Source organism: Aethalodelphis obliquidens, unplaced genomic scaffold, assembly GCF_003676395.1.
Source record: "Aethalodelphis obliquidens isolate GAN/ISIS:26980383/991018 unplaced genomic scaffold, ASM367639v1 scaffold55, whole genome shotgun sequence".
NCBI classification, from domain to species: domain Eukaryota; kingdom Metazoa; phylum Chordata; class Mammalia; order Artiodactyla; family Delphinidae; genus Aethalodelphis; species Aethalodelphis obliquidens.
Window position 1 is genome coordinate 2,564,047 of NW_020837999.1, and position 24,526 is coordinate 2,588,572.

At 51.4% G+C, this 24,526-nt stretch overlaps 1 protein-coding gene across 1 annotated transcript; it reads left to right on the forward strand.

Annotated features, from left to right (window-relative positions):
- The first annotated feature begins 12,550 nt into the window (after positions 1-12,550).
- CLEC20A (C-type lectin domain containing 20A) lies at positions 12,551-13,385 on the forward strand. Its single transcript, XM_027086452.1, is given in 2 exon segments — positions 12,551-13,234; positions 13,237-13,385. Coding segments are annotated over 2 exon segments (426 nt in total). The 5' UTR covers positions 12,551-12,957.
- The last annotated feature ends 11,141 nt before the right edge of the window (positions 13,386-24,526 follow it).

Sequence of the window (24,526 nt, forward strand, 5' to 3'; positions counted from 1 at the left end):
TGTGGGGTGGAGTCCAGGGAAGGAGGATTAAAAATGGCCTTAGGCCGCTGTGTTTGGCCCCTTGTCATTCCAGAGGTACAAAATTCCAGGGTCTGGCTTACAATGAAGCCCGGGCTCAGCCTAGACTCACATCTAGGCCCAGAGAAGGTGAAGAGAACGTCATCTGTGCTGAGGGGCCCATTTGACTACAGGGGACCCAGTGTTCTAAAGCCCTTTGATTCTCAAAGGTGCCCAGAGTCCTGACGGCCGTGGTCTCCAGTCAACCTTGCACGACACAGCTTGCCACACGTGACCTCGATGATTGGCCCCTGAACACCCTGCCACACACTGCGGTGTCTAGCGCTGCCGCCCAGCGGCCCACTGGCCGGTTCTTAGCCCCAGGGCACCTCTCACGGGACTTTTATATGATTGGTTACTGCATTGTCCCACATAACTGATTTATAGACACCTTACTTCTACACTGTGCAGGGTTCGGACATCTTTTCTCATTGACACATTGGTTCCTATGTAATCGCTGATCATTCCTATAAACAGTGTATCAGATCTTGGCTAGAATCAAGTCCCATTATATTGTTTCTATGGAATTTCTATCATGTGAACTTCTAGTGCCTCTATTTCAGGAACAAAACGTAATATTCTGAACAATGAATGGTAAATCTCCAGCTACCGCAATACAGCTTACGATAAGTTAAAAGTCAGAGCAAAGGCTTTGAGGATCGCAGGCTTTTTTCTCCTGTGTGTTCTCTACGACAGGGACGCATTTGCCAGGGCCTCCCAGGACCCAGGGGAACCTGCTACTGTTCCCACAGCCGACTGTTACAGTGCAGCCTGCTGTGCGAAATAAAGAGCCACCAACCATCAGAGGCTCCCCTGTCCTGCCAAACGTAGCTCCTGGGGCCTCCTTACTTGGCTGGTGTCCCTTTACCGTCTTTGGATGCAGCCCAAGTAGAGGATGATGGCAGTTATACTCCTGCCTCTTTTGGCTTCCCTGATCGAAGGCTCTCTACACTTGCTATCCCAGTCTGTAGCCTCCTCTCCACCTCTGACACCTCCAAATTCCCATTTATCACTGAAGCAATCAAACTGGTGCAATAACCTCTTTGGATTGCCCTTGTTGGGGGGCTATGATTTGCATGGTGTCCATGGAGGATCACAGATGGGAGGATTCCATGGGTTAGTCCTGGGAGCAGCCTGCATCCCTCCCACTCACATTTCTTTGGCTACAAACTAACAAGGCCACACCTAACCAGAAAGGAGGCTGGGATGTGTGGCCACGTGTCTCCCAAGAATAAGAGGAAATAGGTTTAAGGAGCGGGCAACCAATCTCTGCCACACCTTCCTAAAGCATCTCATCTCTCCTATTTCACTTTAACAAGTCCTCTCGTAAGAAAGCTTGGTTTGGGGTTCTGGTTTTGGTGCAAAAGGGAGGTAGCCAACAAGGTCTGAAAGGGAAAATTACACCAGGTTCTCGAGCTGAGATGAAATCTCCTAACAAAGGTGAACTGGCAGAGTTCAGGTTAGGGATCTACCTGTTTGTCACCTGAATGGCCAGTGGGTGGGACATTGAGACAGAGATTGGGATAATGATCCTGTTGGTCCAGGGCTTTGCAATACAACAGTTCCAATCTATTCCAGTCCCATTCTGCAGAAGGCCCTGCACACCTCGCTCCCCTCCTGCAGGCATCAGAATGTGGGTCTGGTCTGAAGCTTCTCTTGCTGCTCTGAGCCCTCCAAGAAGCACTAGGGCCTGACCAAGGTGTCTGACCTTTGTCAGCCCCTTCACTGGGAGATGGCCCCTGCCGCTGTCCTCTTGGCTGAAACTCCATAACCTCCTTAGAGGAACCTTTGTGTCTAGTCCCACGAAGCCCCTGAACGTGACCCCTGCCTGGGGATGCCTACAGCTGGCCCCCACTGCCAGACATGGACAACAATCCAGGCTGGACCAAAGTTTTCCAGAACCTGGGGATACTGGTCACTAGAAGGCTTCCTGTGGGGTCAGCCTGGCTGGTGCCTTTTTCATATCTGATTAACTTCCTGCTCTTGGCCATTCTGCCCCTGGGATCATTAGCATCTCAGAGCTGAGCCTAGGTGAAGAATGGCCCAGACTGTGTGAATCTTCTGCCCTCAGCAGGCCTTCCAGGGCCTGGGCTGGGGAAAGCATCTCTGCCCTGGAGCTGTGAGTGGTGATAAAAGCAAGGAAGCTCGTAGAGCCCCAACGGGAGAGTTCAGTGAGCTGGAGAAGGCTGTTTAAACCAGTCTCCAAACAGAGGAGCCAGAACAGATTCTGAGAGCCGCTGTGGAGACAGGGTGAGAATAGCTCTTGGCAAAGGCCACCAGACTGGACGACCGCAGTGCATTTGAAGACTAAGAATTAGGCCGTTTCTAGAGGTTTGCGTCTTCATTCTTGTTACATGTCTGTGCTCTAAACGGGGCTGTGGATTTTTTCCTCTGTTGGCAAAAAGCATGTATAGAATGCGTATAAATGGGTTGCTTGTTTTTCTGGATCTTGAATTCAATGGATTCCACATACCTCTTGCATTTCATGCCAAAATATTTGGCTGTTCTGATTTAGTTTTGGTTTAACAGAACTGAAAAACACCCCATATATCCAGATCCACTTGGACAGTCTGCATGTAACATTGGTTTTCGTTTAGCTCCCAGTCTCACCGTGGGGAAATTCCGCTGAGGCATCCCATTTGCTGGTGCAGGTAGAGCGAATCACCGGCTCTGAAACAGCCAGTTCTCTGATGAGGGGTTGAATGCTGTCCTAGAAGCTGGGAGTTCAGCCTCTTTCTCCAGCCCTCCCAACAATTAAACCAGCCGATGTGGATTCCTTTTGCAACTAAGAACGTGACCGGTGAATGGAGATGGCCCCATGTTCCCGCTAATTGTAGGTCTTTGGAAAGTCACACACGTGCAGCAGTAACTCCTGCCTGGTGACCCACAAGCACATGGCCTACGGAAATGTTGGGGACTTCTATTTGGTGACATCTCGTGGGTTCTCAGGGTTGGTCATTTTAACTAGTGGCCATGATAAAAGCAGATCTGATGCCTTACTATCAAGCCCCTCATCATTTTTTACAAGTGATTTCACTTGGCTGGTTCTTTGTAGCCAAACATCGTGCAGATACATTTTTTTTTTTTTGGGTGCAGATACATCACCTCGGAAGACGGCCTTTACCTCACAAGAGCTTGCCGGCTCGTCGCCCTGTATGTTGGTTCTGCAGGGAGCGCTTTCTCCAGCAGGCCTGTTCCCCTGCTCAGGAGACTGAATCCACAAGTCCACCCGGGCTCCACCCCCGCCTTGTTCCTCGGGGCCACTGGCAGCTCTCTGCTCCACCCCCTGCTCCTGTCCACGTGGCTCTGGGGTGTCCCTGGGCCACGTGACAGACCAACACTTTGAGAAGAACCCTCTGGGCCCTGGGCTCCACTTGAAGTTGAGGAAGGAGGCGTAAGTGACACCGCTCCTCTGGGTGGCAAAACTCGTGTGAAAAATCACTGTCTGGGAAAGATACCGTGGGTGGAGCCGAACGCGGAGGCAGACCACAGTCGCTTGCCGAGCCTTCTAAACATAAGCGTTGACGTATTTCTAATTCTTGATCCAAACAAAGCAACCCCGTTCCTGTGACAGAATAAAACCTGTGGCAATAACAAGCCATGCAGAGAGTCGTGGATCCCAGGGCCGGCCTGGCTCTCCACGCCACCACTCATTGGCAGGTCACCCTTATCCAGGCTCAGGGCCAGGCTGGGTCTTAGCAAGGAGCTCTGGGTCACCATGCAGGGGACTCCACAGCAAATCCCCTGCGGGTTCAACACACGTTTACTGAGCCTGACTGTGTGCCAAGCACTCTGCTAGGCACCAGGAGCACAAAGATTCCTGGCGTGGCCCTGGCCCTAGGGACTCATCATTGAGGGGCTGACAGGGCATCATTAGAATCGCACTTACAATATGGTAAGTAGGCTCAGGGTGCCGAGAGCCCAGAGGAGGTGCACGACCCAGTTCTCAGAGCTGGCTTTCTGCCATGTTAACCTGGCCTTGTGAGCTTCCCAGTACCCTTCACGTTAGACAATTTTTTCTCTAAACCCAGTGCAGGAGGCGGGGGTGGGGGGTGAGGGGGAATGCTGCCTACCACATGCCAAACTTTCCCATCGCCAGTGCCTGCCTGGGTCTCTGAAGATGACACGCTCCCCCCATATCAGTGGGACCATCCCCTCCATGCTGAGCCCTGGACGGTGAGTGTTTACCTGTCTCCCGTGTATCAAATGGGTCTTCCTTCCAGCAGAGAGAGTTGCTAGCCTGTCCCAGCAGGTGTATTACATACCAAATCAGCCTTCTCTATCTGCTCCATCTGGCCCAAGCTCACCTTTACCTGGCCTTGTTACTCTACACAGCAGCTGGAACTGGACTTAGATCTACACATCCTCTAACATCGTAGAGCAAGAAGGTGTCCTCCGAGCTGTGAGTGTGTCAGGCTGATACTGCATCACGTCGCAGTGTCTGCAGGTAACACATGCCCGTTCTCAGAGGTCCTGTGGGTTCCTGCCTTGGGAAATAATGGGATATCCATAAATGTAACAAGCCTTGGGTTTTGTACGTGGATCTCCCTCAGCTCCCAGCACTCAGAGAATTGGAAAAATGGAAGCCCCAAAGTCCACACAAAGGAGACTTTGCAGTACCGACCTGGTGTCAGTGAGATTCCTTTTGCTGACGCCACTCAGTAAACTTACCTGGCCTCTGTCCTGCTGCTCCCTGCCAGGCCCTGCAGACACTCAACAGGCCTTCTCTTCTGCCTTCCACTTGGTTACTTGTTCTCCAGAGAAACAGGGTTCTCCAGAGAAACAGAATCGATAGAATATCTGCCTACCTATCTATCTATCTAACAATCAAGAGATTTATTTTAAGGAAGTGGCTCACATGATTATGGAGGCCAAAAAGCCCCGAAATCTCCCATCTGTAGCTGGAGACCCAGGAGAGCCCATGGTGGAAGTTTCTGTCTGAGTACAGAAGACTGAGGTCCCAGCTGTAAAACAGAGAAAGGATTATTTCTTACTCAGCCTTTTATTCTACCCAGGCCTTCAGCAGATTGGATGGGGCTCACCCACATTAGGGAGGGCAATCTGCTTTACTCAGTCTGCCAATTCAAATGTTAATCTCATCCAAAACACCCTCATAAATATACCCAGAATAATATTTAACCAAATTCAGCTGACCCTTGTGCCCGGGTTTGGATTGCACAGGTCCACTCATACGAGGATTTTTTCAGAAGAAATACTGCAGTCCTACGCTATGGGCAGTTGGTTGAATCTCCAGATGTGGAACCGTGGATACCAAGGCTGACTGTAAAGTAATATGCAAAGTTCTGACTGTCCGGGGGTCGGCACCCCTAACACCCACGTCGTTCAAGGGTCAGCTGTACCCTGTGACCTCGTCAAGCTGACATGTAAAAGTAACTATCATATTACCTGTCTCTGCTGCTTTCTTGACCCATGTCCTCATCTTCTGGGGCACAGCCTGTTTCCTTCCTTGAGTCGTGGCGCGTGAGGCCTGATCTCATGGTAACTGACCTCCGGCTTGGCCTCAGACCCTCGCCCCTGGCTCTTTGGACACCAGATCCCTCCTTCTTCCCTTTGTCCTTTGTTGGAGAGCTTTCTCCCACGCCACTTGCTGTGGCTGGTGGTTTCAGGGCAAAATCTTCTAGGAAGAGGGCTCTCTCTCTCTCTCTCTCTCTGCTCAGCGTTATGAATCAGCCCCCGCCAAGAGGTCACCCCTCCTCCTCTGCTCACTCGTGGTGTTTGTCTCCTGACACCCATCTAGTGGGAGGGTATTTGTCCGTACCCTCCTGATGCCCTGCTCTGCCAGGAGGGAACACCCTGTTTTTCAGATTCCCTTGCCGTCTCGGCCCCTTCTGAGCTCGTTCTCAGCTCAGAGCATGCCCCCAGCCTCTCCAGTCTCCTGCCTCCCTAGCCTGTCACACTGCTTGGTTAATGCCAGACAGGTGCATGGACGTGTGGGGCTACGGCATGATTTCCCTGTGGAAGGGCAGGGTAGCGCAGGTGTGAAGACATTGGCTACCTGTGATTCCTTGTAGTTTTGTTTTGCATTTCCCTAATGATTAGTGATATTACACATCTTTTCATGTTCTTACTGGCCAACACATTTACTTTTTTTTTTTTGCGGTACGTGGGCCTCTCACTGTTGTGGCCTCTCCCGCTGTGGAGCACAGGCTCCAACACATTTACTTTTAAAGGAATAAAGCATAATTTAAAAAAAAAAATCAGTTATTAAAACAGCACTTAAATAGAGGGGGGAAAATAAATGAAAAATTTGAGCAGCTGTAGTTTAGAATCCAAGGGTTCATGTTCCCCATGAGGTTCCAGGAAAAATGTTTCTTCAGGATTAAGGAAGCAGGGCTGGCTGCCCAGTACGGTGTGCTGCCCCCTAAGGGGTGCCCAAGAGCAAAGGACCCTGGGTGGCTCTCCCCAAGGGACCCAAGGAAGCGTCCAAGGAAGGCTCCAGTGACCTGCCCCAGGAGCTCCACTGCTTCCCCAGCTGTGTGGGGATCTAGAGAAGCTAGCTGTAACAGAACTTTTCCCTCAAGCAGGAATGGCCCCATGAGGCATAATTGTCTTCAACAGTTCATGTCCACGCTGAGAAAATTATCATGCATTGTTGGTGGGAGTGGAAAATGATATAACCCCCCTGGAAGAGAGTTAGCGGTTTCTTATAAGCATACACTTACCATATGACCCAGCAATCCAACCCCTAGGCATTTACCCAAAAGAAATAAGAACATATGTCCACACAAAGGCTTGTTCATGAATATTCACAGCAGCTTCATTCATAATGGCCTCAAACTGGAAAACAACACCACATCTGCCAGCAGGAGAATGAATAAACAACTTGTAGTATTTTCCTACAATGGAAGACCCTTGGACAATAAAAAGGAGTTAACTACTGATACATGGGACAAGATGGGTAAATCTTACAGATGTTTTACTGAGTGAAATTCCATTCAGATGAAAGGCTAGAAAACAAATCTATAGTGACAGAACGCAGATCAGTGGCTGTCTGAAGCTGGGGTGGGGGAGGGATGGCTGCAAAGAGCAGCAGGGAATATTCTGGGGTGTTGGAAATGTTCTATGACTCGACTGTGGTGGTGGTTCCACTGGTATGTACATTCTGCAAAACCGATCAGACTGTACACTTAAAATAGGTGCATTGTATTGTGCATGCACCTTAAAATTTTTAAGTTGACTTAGAGACAAATAGATGATGCAATGTTTCTTGCACATTGGAATTTGTGCAGTGTATCAAAGCCACTACAAAGATGATTTCATTTAATCCTCATAATAGCATTGTAAAATAGTTATTATTACCCTCATTCCGCAGATAAGGAATTGTTTAGGAAAACCACCCCCCAGCCTTTCCCCTTGTGTTTCTCCTTTGCTCTCACACCATGTCATACCACACCCACCACTTCTGACACCAGACATATGGGGGTTTTCACCTACAAGCAGCGATTCTCTGTGACACCAGCTGGGTGTCCTACAATTTAATTCAGTTCTGACACTACTGGAGCTAGTGTCAGATCCCACAGGTTAAGGGCTCGGTCTTACAAGGCTCTCCACCCCCTACCCGCCCCCCGCTTCAGACGCCAGCCCCAAGTCCAGGTTGTTACCTGTGCTTCTGACCAAGTAGCTATAGATTGGAGACTCCCACGACCCCCTCCTCAGGTTCAATTAATTTGCTAGAGTGGCACACAGAACTCAGAGAAACATTTTACTCACCAGATTACCAGGAATACCCAGGTGGGACAGAGACACAGGGCGAGGTATGAAGAAAGGGCAGGGAGCTTCCATGCCCTCTCTGAGTGCACCATTCTGCCCATGTCTGCATGTGTTCACCAACCCAGAAGCTCTCTGAACCTCACGCTTTTGGAATTTTGGTGCAGACTACTTCTTCTTCTTCTTCTCCTTCTCCTTCTTCTTCTTTTTGTGTCTGCACCACGTGGCGTGTGGGATCTTAGTTCCCTGACCAGGGATCGAACCCATGCCCTCTGCAGTGGAGGCATGGAGTCTTAACCACTGGACCACCAGGGAAGTCCCTGCGGAGGCTTCATTACGTAGGCCTGAGCAATCATTAACTCTGAAGGACAGGAGGCTGGTGCTGAAAACTCCAAGCTTCTCAACATGGCTTGGTCTTTCTAGAGACTGGCCCCAATCCAGGCGCCCACCCTGAGTCACTTCATCAGAAAAAAAAGACACTCCTGTCACTCAGGAAACTACAAGGGTTTTAGGAGCTCTGTGCCAGGTACTGGGGGCAGAGACCAATATATATATTTTTTCTATTATCTCACAGGCATCAAGGCTTAGAGAAAAACCTCTCGAGTTGTGCTCGGCTGGACATCGCAGCCACAATGCACATCTCTAACAAAGAGCCCAGAAAGTCGTTAGCAGCTCACTTTGCGGAAGAAAACCTGTCTGCTCTCAGGGGTGCTGAGAGCGTGTCCGAGTAATACGGCAAGTGTGGGAAATGCAGCTTCCACTCCGAGGATACAGATCTAGTTATCCTGGGAGATTGTGGGAAAGTTTAAGTTGTAGACATGTATGTACCTAAGGGTGTATTGTGTGCAGGTGGAAAAGCATTCCTAATCTGGGGGATGGGAAGAGATGCTACAGGGAGTTTCCACGAACCCCTTTGCCTCCTGTGGCTCACACAAACCAAGTGTTTGTTCCTGGGTTGCTCATGAAGCCAGCTGCTTCCTTCTCTCTCTTCCCTTTATCCAGCCTGGGTTTCCTCACACAACTTGGGCGAAACTGGTGTCCCGAGCAGCAAGGCTGTGCCCTCTCCCCTCATCACTGGCCCTCCACGTCCAGTGTAAGGCCCCTCATTCATTCGTGTAAGCCAGATCTCCATAGACCAGACAGAGTCTAAGGTAGGAGTGGGACTCCAAAGAGAAGAATAATAGCAATCCCTCCTCATACAAACCATCGCACCTCCTCCTCACTGAGAGCTTTTGCTGTACTTATGGAGTGAGTGCTTTGTGACTATGGCGCAGTCCCAGCTCTCAAGGGGCTCGCGGACTAGTGGGAGAAAAGAGAAATGCACGTGGAATTTCAACCCAGAGTGCCAGGAGCAGCTCTGGGGGAGGTGAGGGTGCGAGGATACTGTGCCTCGCTCCACACTCACTGTGCTTCCCCAGTAGTTCTCTCTGCTCCCAGAGGGAAGCCTAGCAGGGCCCTTACGTCAAGAGACTGAGGACACCTGGGTGAATGGCTGGGGGAGAGGGGACTGGCAGGGGTGGTGTTTTCCGGGATGGGACTGTCAGGTTCTCTTCCATCCCCAGAGAGTGGCCCTGGCACACACGGGTTCTGCCACTGGGAAGAAGTCATCTGAGGCCATCACTGCACAAGAGAATATTGTGCAGGACATTATTGTTGAGGCATGAAGCATTTTTTCCTCTTTCCCTTTGCCCTTCCCTTCAGGAAGGGTATGAAGGGGTGGAGGGCAGAAAAAAAGAGGCTTCCAGCCTTTGGTTTCCAACAGCTTAGCTCTTAGGGGAATGGAGAGAGTTATGGGCATAAACAGGGTGCTGGGAGGAAGGAAGGAAGAGTGAGAGGGAGAGAGAGAGAGATGTTCTTGGTCCCCCAGAGAAAGCGCCTCTGGTCTGTACTTACTTGGGGAGCCAGAGCCTAGCCTGGGATGGGTGGCTTCTGGCCTCACTGAAGCAGGACTAGTTGGGGGCCCATCACCCCCCCCACCTCATGCTTTGCAGAGATCTGAGCTTGAATTGTTGCCCTGCTACTTCCTACCCTGGGGGGTTTTTTTTTTTTTTTTTTTTTTTTGCGGTATGCGGGCCTCTCACCGCTGCGGCCTCTCCCGTTGCGGAGCACAGGCTCCGAACGCGCAGGCCCAGCAGCCATGGCTCACGGGCCCAGCCGCTCCGCGGCATGTGGGATCTTCCCGGACCGGGGCACGAACGTGTGTCCCCTGCATCGGCAGGCGGACTCCCAACCACTGCGCCACCAGGGAAGCCCTGCCCTAGCGTTTTGAGTCAAGTCATTTCCTTCTTGGAGCCACAGCTTTCTCACCTGTAAAATGGGGATCGTGCTGGCCTCTCCCCGGCACTGTGGTTGTTGAGAGGGTGGGCAGGGAGGAGAGCGCAGCAAGCCTGGCCCACACCTGCCAGCTCCTGTCCCTCCTCGGGCCTCCCTCTTCTCTCCTTCCCCTCGGCCCCTTGTCCCTCTGGGCCTTGAGGGCCCAGGAGTCTCAGCTCTCCTGCTGTCGGTCTGCGGCCCTCCTCCCTTCCCTCCCACAGTAACCAGCCCCAGCTGGCCCCTCCCCTCCCCGTCTGCTCATTAATTGCCAGGCGCAGCCTCTTCTAGAGGAGGGGAGCCTTTCCACCGGCTGTCTTGTCCTGTGTTGCAGCCATGCTGGCCTCAGGGCTGCGACTGTCCCTCTGCACAGCAGGTAAGGCCACCACCTGGGCAGGAGGGCACCAGGCTCCACGCACGTCCAGGGCACAGACCTGTGGGAAGGGTGCCTCTCCCCGAGGTGCCCAGACTTTGGGGTTGAAGGGGAGACAAAGTGGGAAGCAATGACTGTTTCTGCATGTCAGCCTGGCTCCCCGCCCCTGCCCTGCCTCCTCTCACCCCTTCCCTGCCCCCCACCTGCCCGCACCCCACCACCAGGGGTCAGAGCCTGGAGCTGGCTGTTTTATGTAGAATTTCACTCATTCATTTCTTCACTGACGCATCTAACCAACACATTAAGTGCTGATGGGTGCCAGTCGGGAATGGTGCCCCGCCTTACGGAGCCCACATCCTAGTGGGGGTCAGAGACGTTCGGCAAGAAGACAGTAAACAAGATCATCACAGAATGTGACAAGAGCAATGAAGGAGATGATCAGGGTGACGAGGGACAGTCACAGGGAGATGCATGTCGGGGATTCTTTAGGTCAAGTGGGCGGGAAGGTTTCTCTGAGGAGGGGAGATTTGGGCTGAGCCTAAGGGCTAAAATGAAGGAACCTCAAAGAATAAAGCTAGAGAAAGGTCCCGAGGCCTGGGGTCGAGCCCTGTGGATGAGTAGGGTGTATGCATGAGCAAGTGCGGGAGCCTGTGGAGGCTTTTCCTATGACAGCAGGGCCAGGACACACAGGGCTTGGGGACTGTGGTAAGGAGCCCGCCCTGTGGCCCGCGGCAGTGACAAGGGGAGCATCTCAGAAAGGTCCTTCTGCACGCAGAGTGGGGAGGGGACTGTGATAGTGGAGGATAGAAGCAGAGAGAGCCTTTGGGGCTGCTGCTGTCAGTCCCAGGGAGGGGATGGTGACTTAGGCCAGGGTGGCAGTGGGCACGGAAAGAAGTGGAAAGTTCAAGAAGGTCCAAGATGCACACTTGCTGTAGAAGCAATGGGATCTGCCAAGACAGAGACAGAGAGGCACCAACAGTGACTCCTGGGTGGGGCTTGAGGTGCTGGGGTGAGGGGCGCCATGTGATGAGCTGGGACGACTAGGACGGGCCGATTGGCAGGGTGAACCCATGTGCATGTGAGAAAGCGACAGTCGGACACCTACACTGAGCTCCAGGGTGGAGGCTGTGTCTGGGAATTGTCATCTCAAGGTGTTTAAAGCCAGGAGATCAGCTGGGGCAGCAGGGTTTTTCACACTGTGGGTTGGGACCCATTACGTCCTAAAGTCAATTTAGTGGACCACGCCAGTGATTTTTAAAAAATAAACAGAATAGGATAAACAAATATCAAAGTGAATCACATATCACAAGAAAGTAATTTCTTTCTATTCCTTTTCTCCTGCCCAGGGATCCTCCAACTTCTCTCAGCAACAGGCAGCATCTTGTTGGCCTCTGGTGGGTGTGAGGAACATCATTCTTTCGGCAGGCACTTCATCAGGCCTTTCCCGTGTCCTCCCCCATTGTGCACATACTTGCCCCTCTGTGTGCCCGGTTTTTCAGTCTTATTTTGCTCTCCTAGGGCTCTGGCTTGAGGCTGGACGCCCCCCTCTCCCACCCCAAGACCCTGAGCAGAGCAGTCCTTAACCAGCCCTCATTTTTGTGGATGGATTAAGGAAGGAAGGAAGTGAACATTGAGTTCCTGGGGTTCGGGTCGGTTCCTGGGAGAAGTCTGTGCTCATTCGTTCACTCATTCATTCATTTTCAATACACCCAGCCCCTCTGATGTGCTGGGCACTGGGAATATAATGAAGAATAAGGCTGGTTCTTTGCTCCCAAGCTGCCTGGACCTGGTGGTGGAAAAGGTCCTTTTCCCCAGGGACTTTAAACAAATTCTAATGCTAGTCCCAGCAAGAGATTCAGATCCTTGCCGTTGGGCGTCTTGGGCATTGGTGTATTGGAAAAGTTCCCCAGGTGATTCTAATGTGCAGCCGCAGTTATGAGCCTGTGACACCTACATCAGGGCAAAACCATGCTCTGTCTAAGGGCCTTGCCCTGGGAGCCCCACCCATGGTCCCTGGGCCCTGGTTCTACCCCTTTCCACTGGGTGGCCTTGGCTAAGTCACTTAACTCTCAGTGACTTGGTTTTTTAATTTGTAAAACAGTCATGGTGATGTCTATCCTAGGGAGTTAGTTGTTGGAAAGGATTCAGTGAGCTAATCGCACCTGGTGAGTGCTCAGTAAACACTTTCTACTGTTGCTAAGCATTAACAAAGGTACATTGTAGCTCATAGGAAGGGAGCCTGCCCAGGATGGGGCAGAGGGAAGGGGGAGATGAGAAATGGGAGAATGGGGGATCGAGGGCGCAGGTGAGGATGGCCAGTCTTTCAGGCCAAGAGAGCAGCTTGTGCAGAGGCCTGGAAGCAGAGCTGTGGAGCTGTGCAAGTGGAGGGCGGGAGGTGAGGGGTGGAGTGGGTTAGGAGAGGCTGGGGAGGCTGCCTGTGGTGCGGTTGAACACCCGGGATTTGGGAGTAGGGTAGGGGCAGCCACACGATGACAATCTCTCCCGCCCCAGCCCTGCAGCTGACCAGTGACAGCAAGACCTTCTGGAGGGTGGAAGAGGAGCTGAGCTGGTCTGAGGCCCTGGAGTGCTGCCGGCAGCACCGCACAGACCTGGCCGACCTGCAGAGCATGAGCGACTGGAGCAACATCAAGACCCTCTATTCCCTTACCAGCAGCACCGCGGCCTGGATCGGCCTCTTCTTCCACGTGCGCCTTGGGGGCCTGAGATGGTCCAGCGGCTCCACCTTCAGCGTGCCAGTGTGGAGCTCGCCGCCGTCTTCGAGGAGGGTCTCTGTGCCACTCTGTATTCAATAGCCATTTTCCCCAGCCTGGGGGCCGCCTCGTGCACTGCTCAGAAGCCCTTCATCTGCTACTACGGTGTGTTCAGAGTCATATTCTGGGCCTGGTCTTCCTCCTAGGGTTTTGCTTCTCAAGAGTAAATGAGAGAGAGAGAGAGTGAGCGAGCCTGGGTCTGGCTCAAGCCTTTCAGAGGATAACTATCAGCTTAACGCTTTTTTGCTACATCCTTCTCTGCCGCCTTAGTTTCTATCTCTTCTGTCCCTCATTCCAAACGCTCCATCAGAGAAACGGGTGTAAATCAGGGTAGTCAAAAAGTAAAATCTGAAATGTTCCACTATGTCCCCTCCTTCTGCCAATTAAGGATCTGGGGAAAGAGGAAAAAGAAAGGGAGGAAAATGGGAAAGTCAGGTTGGGGATCCATTTGCGTCTGTGCAGAAACCAGAGCAGAGTCCAAGGTCTCTCTCCTCGTTAAAGCGCAGGGTGGCTTTGTCTCGCAGGGCTGGGGGAATGTGGAACAGCCACTCTCTAGGAGAACCCCTGCTTTGGGGAGGTAGGTGGGTGCCTCTCTGCAGAAAAACCATTTACTCAATGCACCTGGTGCCGGCTGTTGGGGAACAGCCCCCCATCCTTGCCCCCTGGCTGGCTCCTCTCTGCCCAGGCAGCCCATGCCACTGACCCTTGTCTTAAAGGTGCTGAGATCACACGGGGGATGGTTATAGACAGCAAGTTCCTGATAAAAAGTGCCAATTTCTGCTTTTCTCTCAGGCACACCCCAACTCCTCAAATAGGGGTATGGGGGACCAACCCAACGTGTCCCCAATTCTCTGCACACCATGCCCGTCATGGGGCCTTGAAATGTAGCCCAGGGTAGCCTAGGTTTGATCTGGCAATGCCCAAGCCAGAAAAGAAATTTTTCCAGGAGTGGTGAGTGTGCCGGGGTGGGGATGGGAGCCCCCTTGAAGGAAGGGCTGTGCGTGTGGGGCTCTCCCTACTCCCCCTGGAGTCTTTGGACTCCACCCAGACGTGTTCTAACTGCATCCACTTCTCTCCAGCTCTGCAGGTCCACACACCAGCACAGCTCTCCGTGGCGTCTGCCCGGCCCACTCCCGTCTGTTCTGTACAGAGTGAACTCTTAAAAATGTAAATCAGACCAGTTTGCTTAAACACATTCAGTAGGTTCCCTTAGCACTTAGAATCACTTCCTTTTTGTAGCCAACCCAGCCCTGCTTGAGACCTTTGGCCTCATCTCCTATTTCTCTCCCTGGCCACACTGGCTGCTTTCCACTCCTCAAACATACGTGGCCCCTTCCCACCTTAGCTCTGCCCGGGGTATTCCTTCCTACCTCTTTGCAAGGCTGGCTCCTTCTCATATTCTCTTCAAGAACAAAGATCTTGCTTGTCTTATACCTGTTATTTTTCCAGGGCCTACGATAGTGTCTGTCACACAGCGGGTGCTCAATAGATATATCTATTTATGGACTACACGTAGATAGGAACAAAGGAGCCTCTCTACCCTGGAGCTACGTTTCTCCTGGCTTCAACTTGGCGGTCCCCGGTGCCCACAGAGCACGCTGGGCAGCCGCACTCCCGCCCCATAACATGTGGCCCGTTTCACAGGGGAGGAGCGGGGGTGGGGGGGGGAAGGTCTCCAACCAGTCCAGGCTGCATCCCAGTCTTCTGGTGCCCCTACCCTTAGTGGCTTGGGGGTGGGGGGCAAGGGTAGCACTTCTCCGCAGTCCAGGCCCATCCACCTGGTGAGGGGGATAGTACTGCCCTGATATTTTACAAAGCGTTGCTTGGTGTCTGGTTAGAAACACTTCAAAGGAAATTCACTCCTCAGCCTGCTTTGTAAAGTTGGTTTTCTGCTCGTTGTGGAACATGGCGCTGTGGAGTGAAGATAGCACAGGCTTCCGGGGAGGGCGGACCCGCATTTGAATCTCGTCTTGCCACTTAATAAGGCATGAGTTTGGGCAAGTCATCACCTCCCCGAGTCTCCCTTTTCTCCTCCGTAAATGAGGTTAATAACATCTGCGTCTCAGGATTATAGTGAGGATTTTAAAAGTTGACGTGTGCGACACGCAAAGCTCAGGGCTGGCGAGGACTAGGTGCTTGAAAAAGGGTAGCTTTAAAAGACCAGTTTAGATAGGGAACATGAGGGAAATAGGCAAATCTTGACGGGGCTTTGGTGAGCAGGCATGTGTCAGAGAGGTTGGGAGGCCCTATTTGAGGATGTGATTCCCAATTTTGCAAACACAGGTGTTTCCTTTAAGGGGTCTCTGGAATCAATCCCTCAGGTGGTGCCAAACCACCTCCTTTCCAAACTTCCCTTGTTTAGAATCACAGATGCTTGTGTGGGCAGATGAGACAGGCCTGACCAGGGGCAGGGCAGGCGGGGGCTGGAGGTAGAGGCTGTGAGAGGCTGAGTCTTGGTCTGAGCTCCACCAGAAGTCAGGGCCACTGACCAGCAGGTGTGCCCCTCGCCAGGCTCACCTCTTGTCCCTGGCTCTCCTGATGGTGTGAGCCTGAGACTATCACACACTCCCTCTATCCTGCCTCAGCCGGGAGCCTCCTGAGAGCCCATGTGGCAGGCACAGGCCCTGGAAACCACAAATGAGGCTGATTCCAGACCAGGATCGTCCCATCTCCCTCATCACCTCCCTGCAAAGTTTAACCCTACCATTTAATTGAGTGTTTAATATTTGTATACGTGGTTTCATTTAATCCTTTAAACGAAATACATTTAGGTACTATTATTATCCCTGTTGTACAGATGGAGAAATTGAGGCTTAGACTTGACTTGTAAGGCCATACAGCCAAGAGGAGAGTTCTTAACCCCTGCCTTTCCTAATGAATGGTCTTTCCCCCAGCTGCTGCTATGATAGCTCATTCACTCTCCCAGTCTGGTATTTAGTCTGCCTATAGACTTGTGGGTTCGATCAAACCTAACTCCTGAGGATGGGGAACAAGGGCAGGGCCCAAACCAGGGCTCTGTCCTGGGGGCGATGAGGGCTGAGCAGGCAGAGATCCTGGACCTCAAGCCTGTGGTCGCTACATTCTTTGCCCACAGCTGAGGTTCAGATCGGCAATCTGAACTTCAAGCAATGTGACCAAGAAAGGAAGTGGCTGGCAGCTGTGAGGTACTGCCGCAGACACCACACAGACCTGGCTGACCTGCAGACAGTGACTGAGGAGACAGACAAGGAGGCCTTGAAACCCATCACGAGTTAGACTGAGGCCTGGATTGGCCTCTACTTCAGTGTGGCCTCTGGGTCTCTGAGATGCTCCAGTGATGTGGGTGCCAGCGTCCCGACCTGGCTGCAGGTGCCTGAGTTTGGGGCAGGACTATGTGCGGGTCTCCGCAGCTACTGGAGCTTCTCCGCCAGAATTTCTGCAGTGGCCTGCTTTTCCCTGAAACCCTTCATCTGCTTCCATGGTGCGTGACAGTCGTCCCCACTGCCCCTTGACCCACCAAGGCTAGGCTGGGATGGGAAACGAGTTTTCTTGGCAGCCGGAGGTGATGAGGATACACCTAAGGAAGTATTTATAGATTCTGAGGGGAGCAGAGTTATTCTGGAACAGGTTTTAATTTAATTTAATGGCTAATTCCATCTAGCCTCAGGGCATTAGCAAGTAGCAACAGCAATTACTTATTGCGCAATAAAGAGGTTAAAAGTGTGGGCTTTGGAATCAGACTTTATCACTTGCTAGAAATAAGATGAGCGGCATCTCTGAGCCTCATTTCCCTCATGTGGAAAAAACAAAATGGTATTGATGACGCACCTTATAAGATGGCTTTGAAGAATGAATGAGAATAAATATAAGGGACCTAGTAGAGACCCTGGCACAGAGTAAGCACCCAAAAGATACTAGCTACTGACACTGTTGTTGTCACCACAGTCACATGGGAACCAGAGGCCCACCTGGTTATTCTGGATCTTGTGTGTGAAACGTCTCCTCAGCAACAGACTTCATCCTGCTTTGTCATTTCCGTCTCTCTTCTCTTTCCTCCCTTCCTTCTTTCCTTCTTGTTTGTATCAGCCTTATTGAGATATAATTCATGTACCTTTAAAATTCACTCTTTTGAGGTGGCCAGTATAGTGAGATTTAGTACATACCCAGGTGGTACAATCATCACTACTATCTAATTTTAAGACATTTGTATCACCCCCAATAAGAAACTCTTTACCCTTTAGCAGTGACCCCCCCATTCTCTCACACCCTCAGCCCTTGGCAACCACTAATCTACTTTCTGTCTCTGTGGATTTGCCTATTCTTGGCTGTTTTCTTTTTGTATTCTGGATTTGATGAGAATCATGATCCTTATCCGTAAAATAGGAACAATGGTTCCTCCCTTGTTGTGAGGAATAAAGATTGTGAACATACCTGTCCTGTGACAGGGGCCCTCCTGAGTTTGGCTCCTGTGATGGGAGGCTGGTCATCAGTGTCTGGTGGGATCTCTCACAGGCGTGTCGGCTGTGGCAGACCTGGGGGTGCTGTGTCCCCCCTCATCAGCCCTGCCCTCACACTCACCGGTGGTGTTTTCTTGCAGACCCCACCATTGGACACCGGGAGTCAGCAGCCCTCCCTCAGCTCTCCTACACACCCTCCTCAGAAGTGACCATGGGGACAACGCCCAGGCCAAGTACCCTCCCCTGTTTTCTGCTCTCTATGGGTGCTTTGAGCCTGTTCTTGGCTGGATTCTGGGGTCTCCAGGGCCTAGGAAGTGGAGAGGGTAGCCTGGATGCAGCAGCACAGGGTGGGTCCCATGGGATCCTCCCCAAAGGGCCAGGGAGGGGTCAGGAAAGAGGTGAACCAACGGGGTGGCGACCATGGGCCACTTATGGAGAGGGATTTCCCTGGCCCCCCCCCCCTCTGCTGGGCCGGCTGGGGTTTGGAGGAGGAGGACTCGGTCACCATCAACCTCCTTCCTTGAACTGGACCACTGGACTTGCAGCTCCCGGGCCAGGGGACCCAAGAGAGGTTGTGCAGTCTCTCAGGTGAGGTGATGAGGGCCTGGCCTGGGAGACAGATGGGAAGACGCCCTCACTGCCCAGCTGAGCAGTACTTCTGAGGAAAAATCATCAGAGAGGCCTCTGAGGTTCAGCATCCAGAGAGGGAAGCGCAATAGAGGGCCAAATCCCTTTCAATTTGGGGCTTTTCTGGGAGGAGAGAAGATGAGAGATGAGTGGTGGGGACATGGCTGGGAATGACAGTGACAGTGTTCCTTCAGCATCTTTAAATTCCTGAAACATCTTCACAGCTGTTGCCTCCTTTTGCTTCCCATGAGGTCTGAAGCAAACTAGGATAACTGAGGGCAAAAATCACTGTTCTCCTGGCATCTTTACAGATTCCTACATCTGACAATGGTATTACTGCCTTTTTGAGGACACAGAGAAGTTAGGGGGCTTGCTCATAGTTGCACAGAGCTTTATTCATTCCTGGGACACAAGGAAAAGGCAGGGCCTGTTCTGAAGGAGCTGACAGCCAACTGGGAAGAGGGCTCCTGACAGGCAGTGTTGCTTGTGTAGTCACAGGCATGGTGGGGACACAGAGAAGGGGATTGTCCCTGCTCCTGTAATTAAACGAGGATTTCCTGGAGGAGGTGATTTCGAAGTTAACTTGCAGAGGGAGTGGAGGGGGTCGGGGTGCGTAGCGCTGAGCGGGGAGGCCGGGGTCCTGCAGGGGTGGGGTCCCTGTGAGCTGCTAAGGAACGCAGCCCTCCCCCTGGAGGCAACAGATTAGGTTGAGAAGAGGGGGAAGAGCCTGTCTTCTGCTTCCCATTGAGGTCTCACCTGGCCCAGGCCGCACCTGGCGGGGTCAGGAGGCCCTCCCTGCTTAGCCCTGTCTGCGATGGGTGTGCAGGGCCGGGCGCGGAAAAACCGCGCGCCGCGCCCCGCGCCCCGCGGTCCCCCCCGCCGCAACCCCTCCCTGGCCGCTCGGCGCAGCGGGCCCCACGGAAGGCTTCTCTCTGGCGTAGGGGCCAGCGCCGGCCCCGCGCAGGGTCCGGCTGAGGCGGCGCGGCTCCCGCAGCTAGTCAGCCCGGAGCCCGCCGAGCTCGGCCCCCGCCCCCGCGCCCCCCGCGCCTCCTCCTCCGCGGGCCCTGAGGCGCCAGAGACCCAAGGGACGGCGGCGCCGAGCCCTCCGACCCACCTCGAGATCCCTGGGTACGGCCCTGTCCGCGACGGTGGGCCCTCGACCCCGCCGGTCACCGCCCAGAATACGTCCTTCGGCCCCGTGCCCCCGGCCTCCGCGCCGACCCCAGCCTCGAGCTCCGCTCTCCTGGAGAGCCCCTCTGTCCTTCAGGAAGTGACCGAGACCCCTCTGGCCTCCGCCTCGAGCCCTGCTCCTGACCCCGCGCCCCCGGACGACCCGGTGACCCAGGGCGGGCCCGGGACGCCGCGGGGGGACGCTGCGGGAGGACGCAGCGGGCCCCTCGCCCGGCTCCACCCGCGGGGCCTCGGCTCAGCCGGGGATGGCGGCGCCCCCCGGGTCTGCCACGTCCAGCCGGTCTCGCAGCGCCGAGCTTCTGGGGACGGAAGAGACCACCTCGGAGCCTTCCGGCTCAGGGAGCTCGGCTGGGCCTCAGAGAACAACGGCGCGCCAGGACAGGGTAGCTCCGAGCCAGGCCGCACGCCCGAGACCGCCGGCAGCCGGCCAGAGCCTGAGACAGGTGCCCGCCCACTCGCGTCGCTGGGGGTTGGGGACACCGCCCTGGCGCCTGGGTCTCCCTTTGGGGAGACCATGCCCTAGTTTCCATTACCCGGCCACAAGTCAGGGAGGTTGAGGGGGTGAGGGTATGTGCTGGGCCACATCTCCCGGCCCCAGGTGCATTCCGGATCACTCCATGGGGGATCCTAGAGCCAGTTCACCCCCTCATCCTCCCCCTACATAATAATTCAGGGTGGGGCGATCTAGGGGAGAAAAACCTATCTTTGGCTAGAGGAGTCTTTCAGTCAAGGGTTGGAATGCTGGGTCTTCTACTTACCGTGTGGTCTTAGGCAAACTTCCTAACCTCTCCGAACTTCATTTTTCTCATTTTTTTTTTCTTTTTTTTTTTTTTAGTGGTGCGCGGGCCTCTCACTGTTGTGGCCTCTCCCGTTGCGGAGCACAAGCTCCGGACGCGCAGGTTCAGCGGCCATGGCTCACGGGCCCAGCCGCTCCGCGGCGTGTGGGATCCTCCCGGATCGGGGCACGAACCCACGTCCCCTGCATCATTTTTCTCATTTTTAAAGTGAAGAGAAACACCAAATGTCAAGAGTTATCTTTCAGTGCCTGGCATCAATGAATGGTAGTTATTACTATTCTAGTCTCAATTCAGTAGTGAAATGTTTAGTAATTCAGTCTCCCATCTGTCCTTACCTTATTCAATAGACAAGGTTGGCCTCAGTCTCATTTTATTAATTACAAATGATTATGAATGATCACAATTATGAATTATTAAGGTTGTGAAATCTCACAGGGCAGGGGCTGTTTTGTTTTATGCCTCTTTATATCTTTCCCAGGCCTAGAATAGTGTTTTGCACACTGGTAGATGATTTAATTCAACAATCATTTCCTGAGTACCTGTTTTGAACAAGGCAGTGGATACCAAGATGAGTAGGACCTGCTTCCTGTCTTTAAAAGAGCTTAGTCTAATAGGGGCTAATAGAGACAACCAGGACAGTTTAATTAGTGCTGCCGCAGAAGGGTGAACCAAGAGGCTTGCCAAGAAAATGACTCATTTATTCTGCCTGGAAAGGTGGTGGTAATTGGACAAAAGGTAATGGAGGATTTCATCAGGCAGCAAAGGCTAGAAGGTTCTTCCTGGCAGAGGGAACAGCATGGGCAAAGATAGGTAGATGTGGAAATGTGTGGTTTGGGAAAGACAAGCAGTCTGATGTGACTGGAGTGTCGGTCACATATTCGGGAAGGAAGCGGCAAGTGATGAGGGGAAAGAGGTAGACTGAGGCCAAATTCTGAAGGACTGGATCCTGCAGTCAGCACAGCCATCAGAGGTTTTTAGCAAGTGAGCAAAATGGTCAGCTCTGTAGTCAATAGAAGCAAGGTGGTTTTAATGACACCTTGGGGCAATGCCTGTAACAGGATGCTAAAGGAAAACATGATTCAACATTATACATATAACACAGTCACAATAATGTTGAAAGGAAACATCAACCTATACTTGGGAAAAGAAGATTGTAAAGAAATGTGTGAAAATGTTAACAATGGTTAAATTCAGGCAAAAAGAATATGAGTGTTTCCCCCTTTCTGTGCTTCTGCATTTTACAAACTTATTTATTTCACTGAAGAAATGTACAATGCTTTGGGTGGAGTAAGAAGAGGGCATTTTGGAGAGAAGACACAGGAAGTGTATGTGTGGGGAAAGACTTGCACGGTCCGGGAGAGTGGAACCGAGGCCAGATCTGGAGCAGTGGAGCAAGGAGGGACATGAGGGAACTGATTTTACATCGTTTGCAAGTGACATTAATTGAAGAAATATAAATACAAACACATTTTAAAAAATGCTCAGCTTTGTTCATTGAATCATAGCAGTGCAAATTAAAAGCAAGATGCATTAAAAAGTTCTTTGTTTTAACTTAGCAGTTTGGCAAAGATCTGGGGTGATAATGCTGATAAGAATGTGAGAAAATCAGCACTGTCAGACACTGGATAGCACAGTAAACTTGTGCTACCATTCTTGCAATGCCTGTTAGTTCCGAAATGTGCATACTCTTTCATACAGAAATTCTGCCCTTGGAAATTTATTAAGGAAATAATAGTACAAGGTGCACATACACATATATACGTGTCCTCCACACACAGGTTGTTTGTTGCAGCATTGTTTATTACAGTGAAAAACTGGAGGCAATCTAATGTCCATTGAAAGCAGATTGATTAAATAAGTTACGGTACATTCAGTGAAATACTATGCAGCCTTTAAAGAGAATAAGGTAGATCTCTACGCATTCAAATTAAAAAATTCAAGTGTGTGAAAGATATTCTATAGCAAACTGTTAATAGTGGTTGTCCCTGGGTCAGGGGAGGGGATACTTCTGCTTAAATATTTTACAGTAATATACCACAAGAACAATATGGTTCAAATATTCCATATTAAAAAAAAAAAAGACATCTGCAAGGCACTGACAGGACTTTGGTGACTGAACGTGACAGCAAGTGAGAGGGAGTAAGGGAGCAGCTGGAGAGCCTCAGTAGACGGGCACCATAAAGGGGGTGAGAAGGCTGCTGGGGGAGGCTGAGCTTGGTTTTGGAATACGTACTTTGAGTTTGAGGTGCTACCCCTTGATGGAGAGGTTGGGGGTTCCTGGGTGCCATGGTGGGGGCCCTGTGTAGCTAGCAGACTACATAAGGGCACTGGGCCTCTTGGGGTAGGAACTGCTGAAAATAAACACTCACTCCTGAGGAGATATCTTATAATATTGCTAAGCCCCACAAATCCTGGTATCAGAGACACTTTATGAGAGATGATGCTGTAGCTACCGGGTACATGAGCCTATGGAGGTAAGTGAAGGATTGGCAGGGACTGAGCGTCCCACCCCGGATGGTTTCTGCAGGATGGTGGCTGCCCGTGCCTGTCTTCTAGCTCAGGGGCAGTCACCAATCTCAGACCACCTTGCTTCTGGCTGTATTTGCAATAACTCCTTTATTTTCCCCTCTTGTAGCTGTGACCAGTGAAAGGAGTGGCACTGATATAACAGATGCAGCTATTGCCACTCAGGCCCAACATTTGAGCTCATCTAATCACCCAGATTCTAAAGAAAACACTCTAGCACCAAAACCAGGTAACTGCTTCTGGTTACCAAGTTCCCACTCTTAACAACCAGGCAGTTAAATCTGGACAGCCACTCCTTAGCATAGGGTGCTCAAGACCTTTTTGTGAAAGACAGCCTGAAATGGGAAGGGAACAAGGATGAGGATCCTAGAGTTGGTTAGCTCCCTGGCGATTGTGAAAGCTCCGGGGGCATGTTTCCTTCCTTCAGAATCTCCTCTTTCTCATATGCAAAAGGGACGTAGTAAAAACGACCCTGCCTACATCACAGGGTTGTTTCAAGTACCCAATGAGATAATTATGCAAAGGTACTTTATAAACTATAAAATGCTGTACAGATATAGAGTAGTCCTATTATGAGGCTGTAGTTCCTGTGATTACAGCGTTCATGGCCAAAGGCTGAGCCTGTTTATAGTCTCAGAGAACTTAAGAGTTTTCTGTGGTACAGTTGGCCTTTACAAATGTGGGTCCAGGGGAGAGGTGAATATTTCCAGCATGGTGTGGGACATTTACTCAACAGATTTATTAAAAGGAAGAAGCAAGAATTCCCTGGCAGTCCAGGGATCGATCCCTGGTTGGGGAACTAAGATCCTGCAAGCTGCGTGGCATGCCAAAAAAAAAAAAAAAAAAAAAAGAAAAGAAAAGAAAAGGAAGAAGGAAAATACTGAGGAGAAAATAATTGCCTGAGGGTGGCCAGGATATGGGAGGAGAGCAGTGGTTACTCCACTCATGAGACTCTTTCCTGTCAGCCACTAGCTGGTTGTGGCTGAGCATTTTTCTGTCCAGCAGTTTCTTCTTTCTTTTTGAAATCCTAAATCACCATGTAGCATCTATGGTGTCCAGGGGACACTCCCGACTGCCAAGAACTTGAAGTTTTCAAATGGCTACGAGATAATCTCCTCTGAGCCAGGTAGTACTTCCTTTTTCAGGGCAACTCTTTGGAATCCTGAAAGCAGATTTTCTTATCCCAGTTCTGATGCACCCAGAAGACATGAAAGACCAATTCTTGAGTGAGGTGAGACTTCTCTGTCCTCTAATTTTGATCAGTCAGGTGACTTGACAATGCAAAGCGATACTGTCAAAGCCAATACAGGAAGAGAAAAAGCTTTGGAAAATTAGCTCATCTGTTCCCATTGTCACCATCCTGGCTCATGGTGACAGGTTGGTTTATGTGCTCAGATCTTTTCTTACTCTCTCCATTTTTCCTGAGCTCTTAAAAAAATCAATACAGCATAGTCAGAAGGACCTAAGTTTGGGTCTTGGCTTTGAGCTTATTAGTTGTGTGACCTTGAGCAAGTAACTTAATCTTTCTGAGCCTCAGTTTCCTCATGAATTAGGAACAACAGTACCTAACTCATATCGCTGGTATTATGACAAAATGAAATATTCCATAAAAAGTGCTTAGCAAATTGGCACATTGGAAGTGCTCAATATATATTAGCTATTATTATTATCTTATTATTATTCTGAATATACATTTGTTCCAGGCTTTTT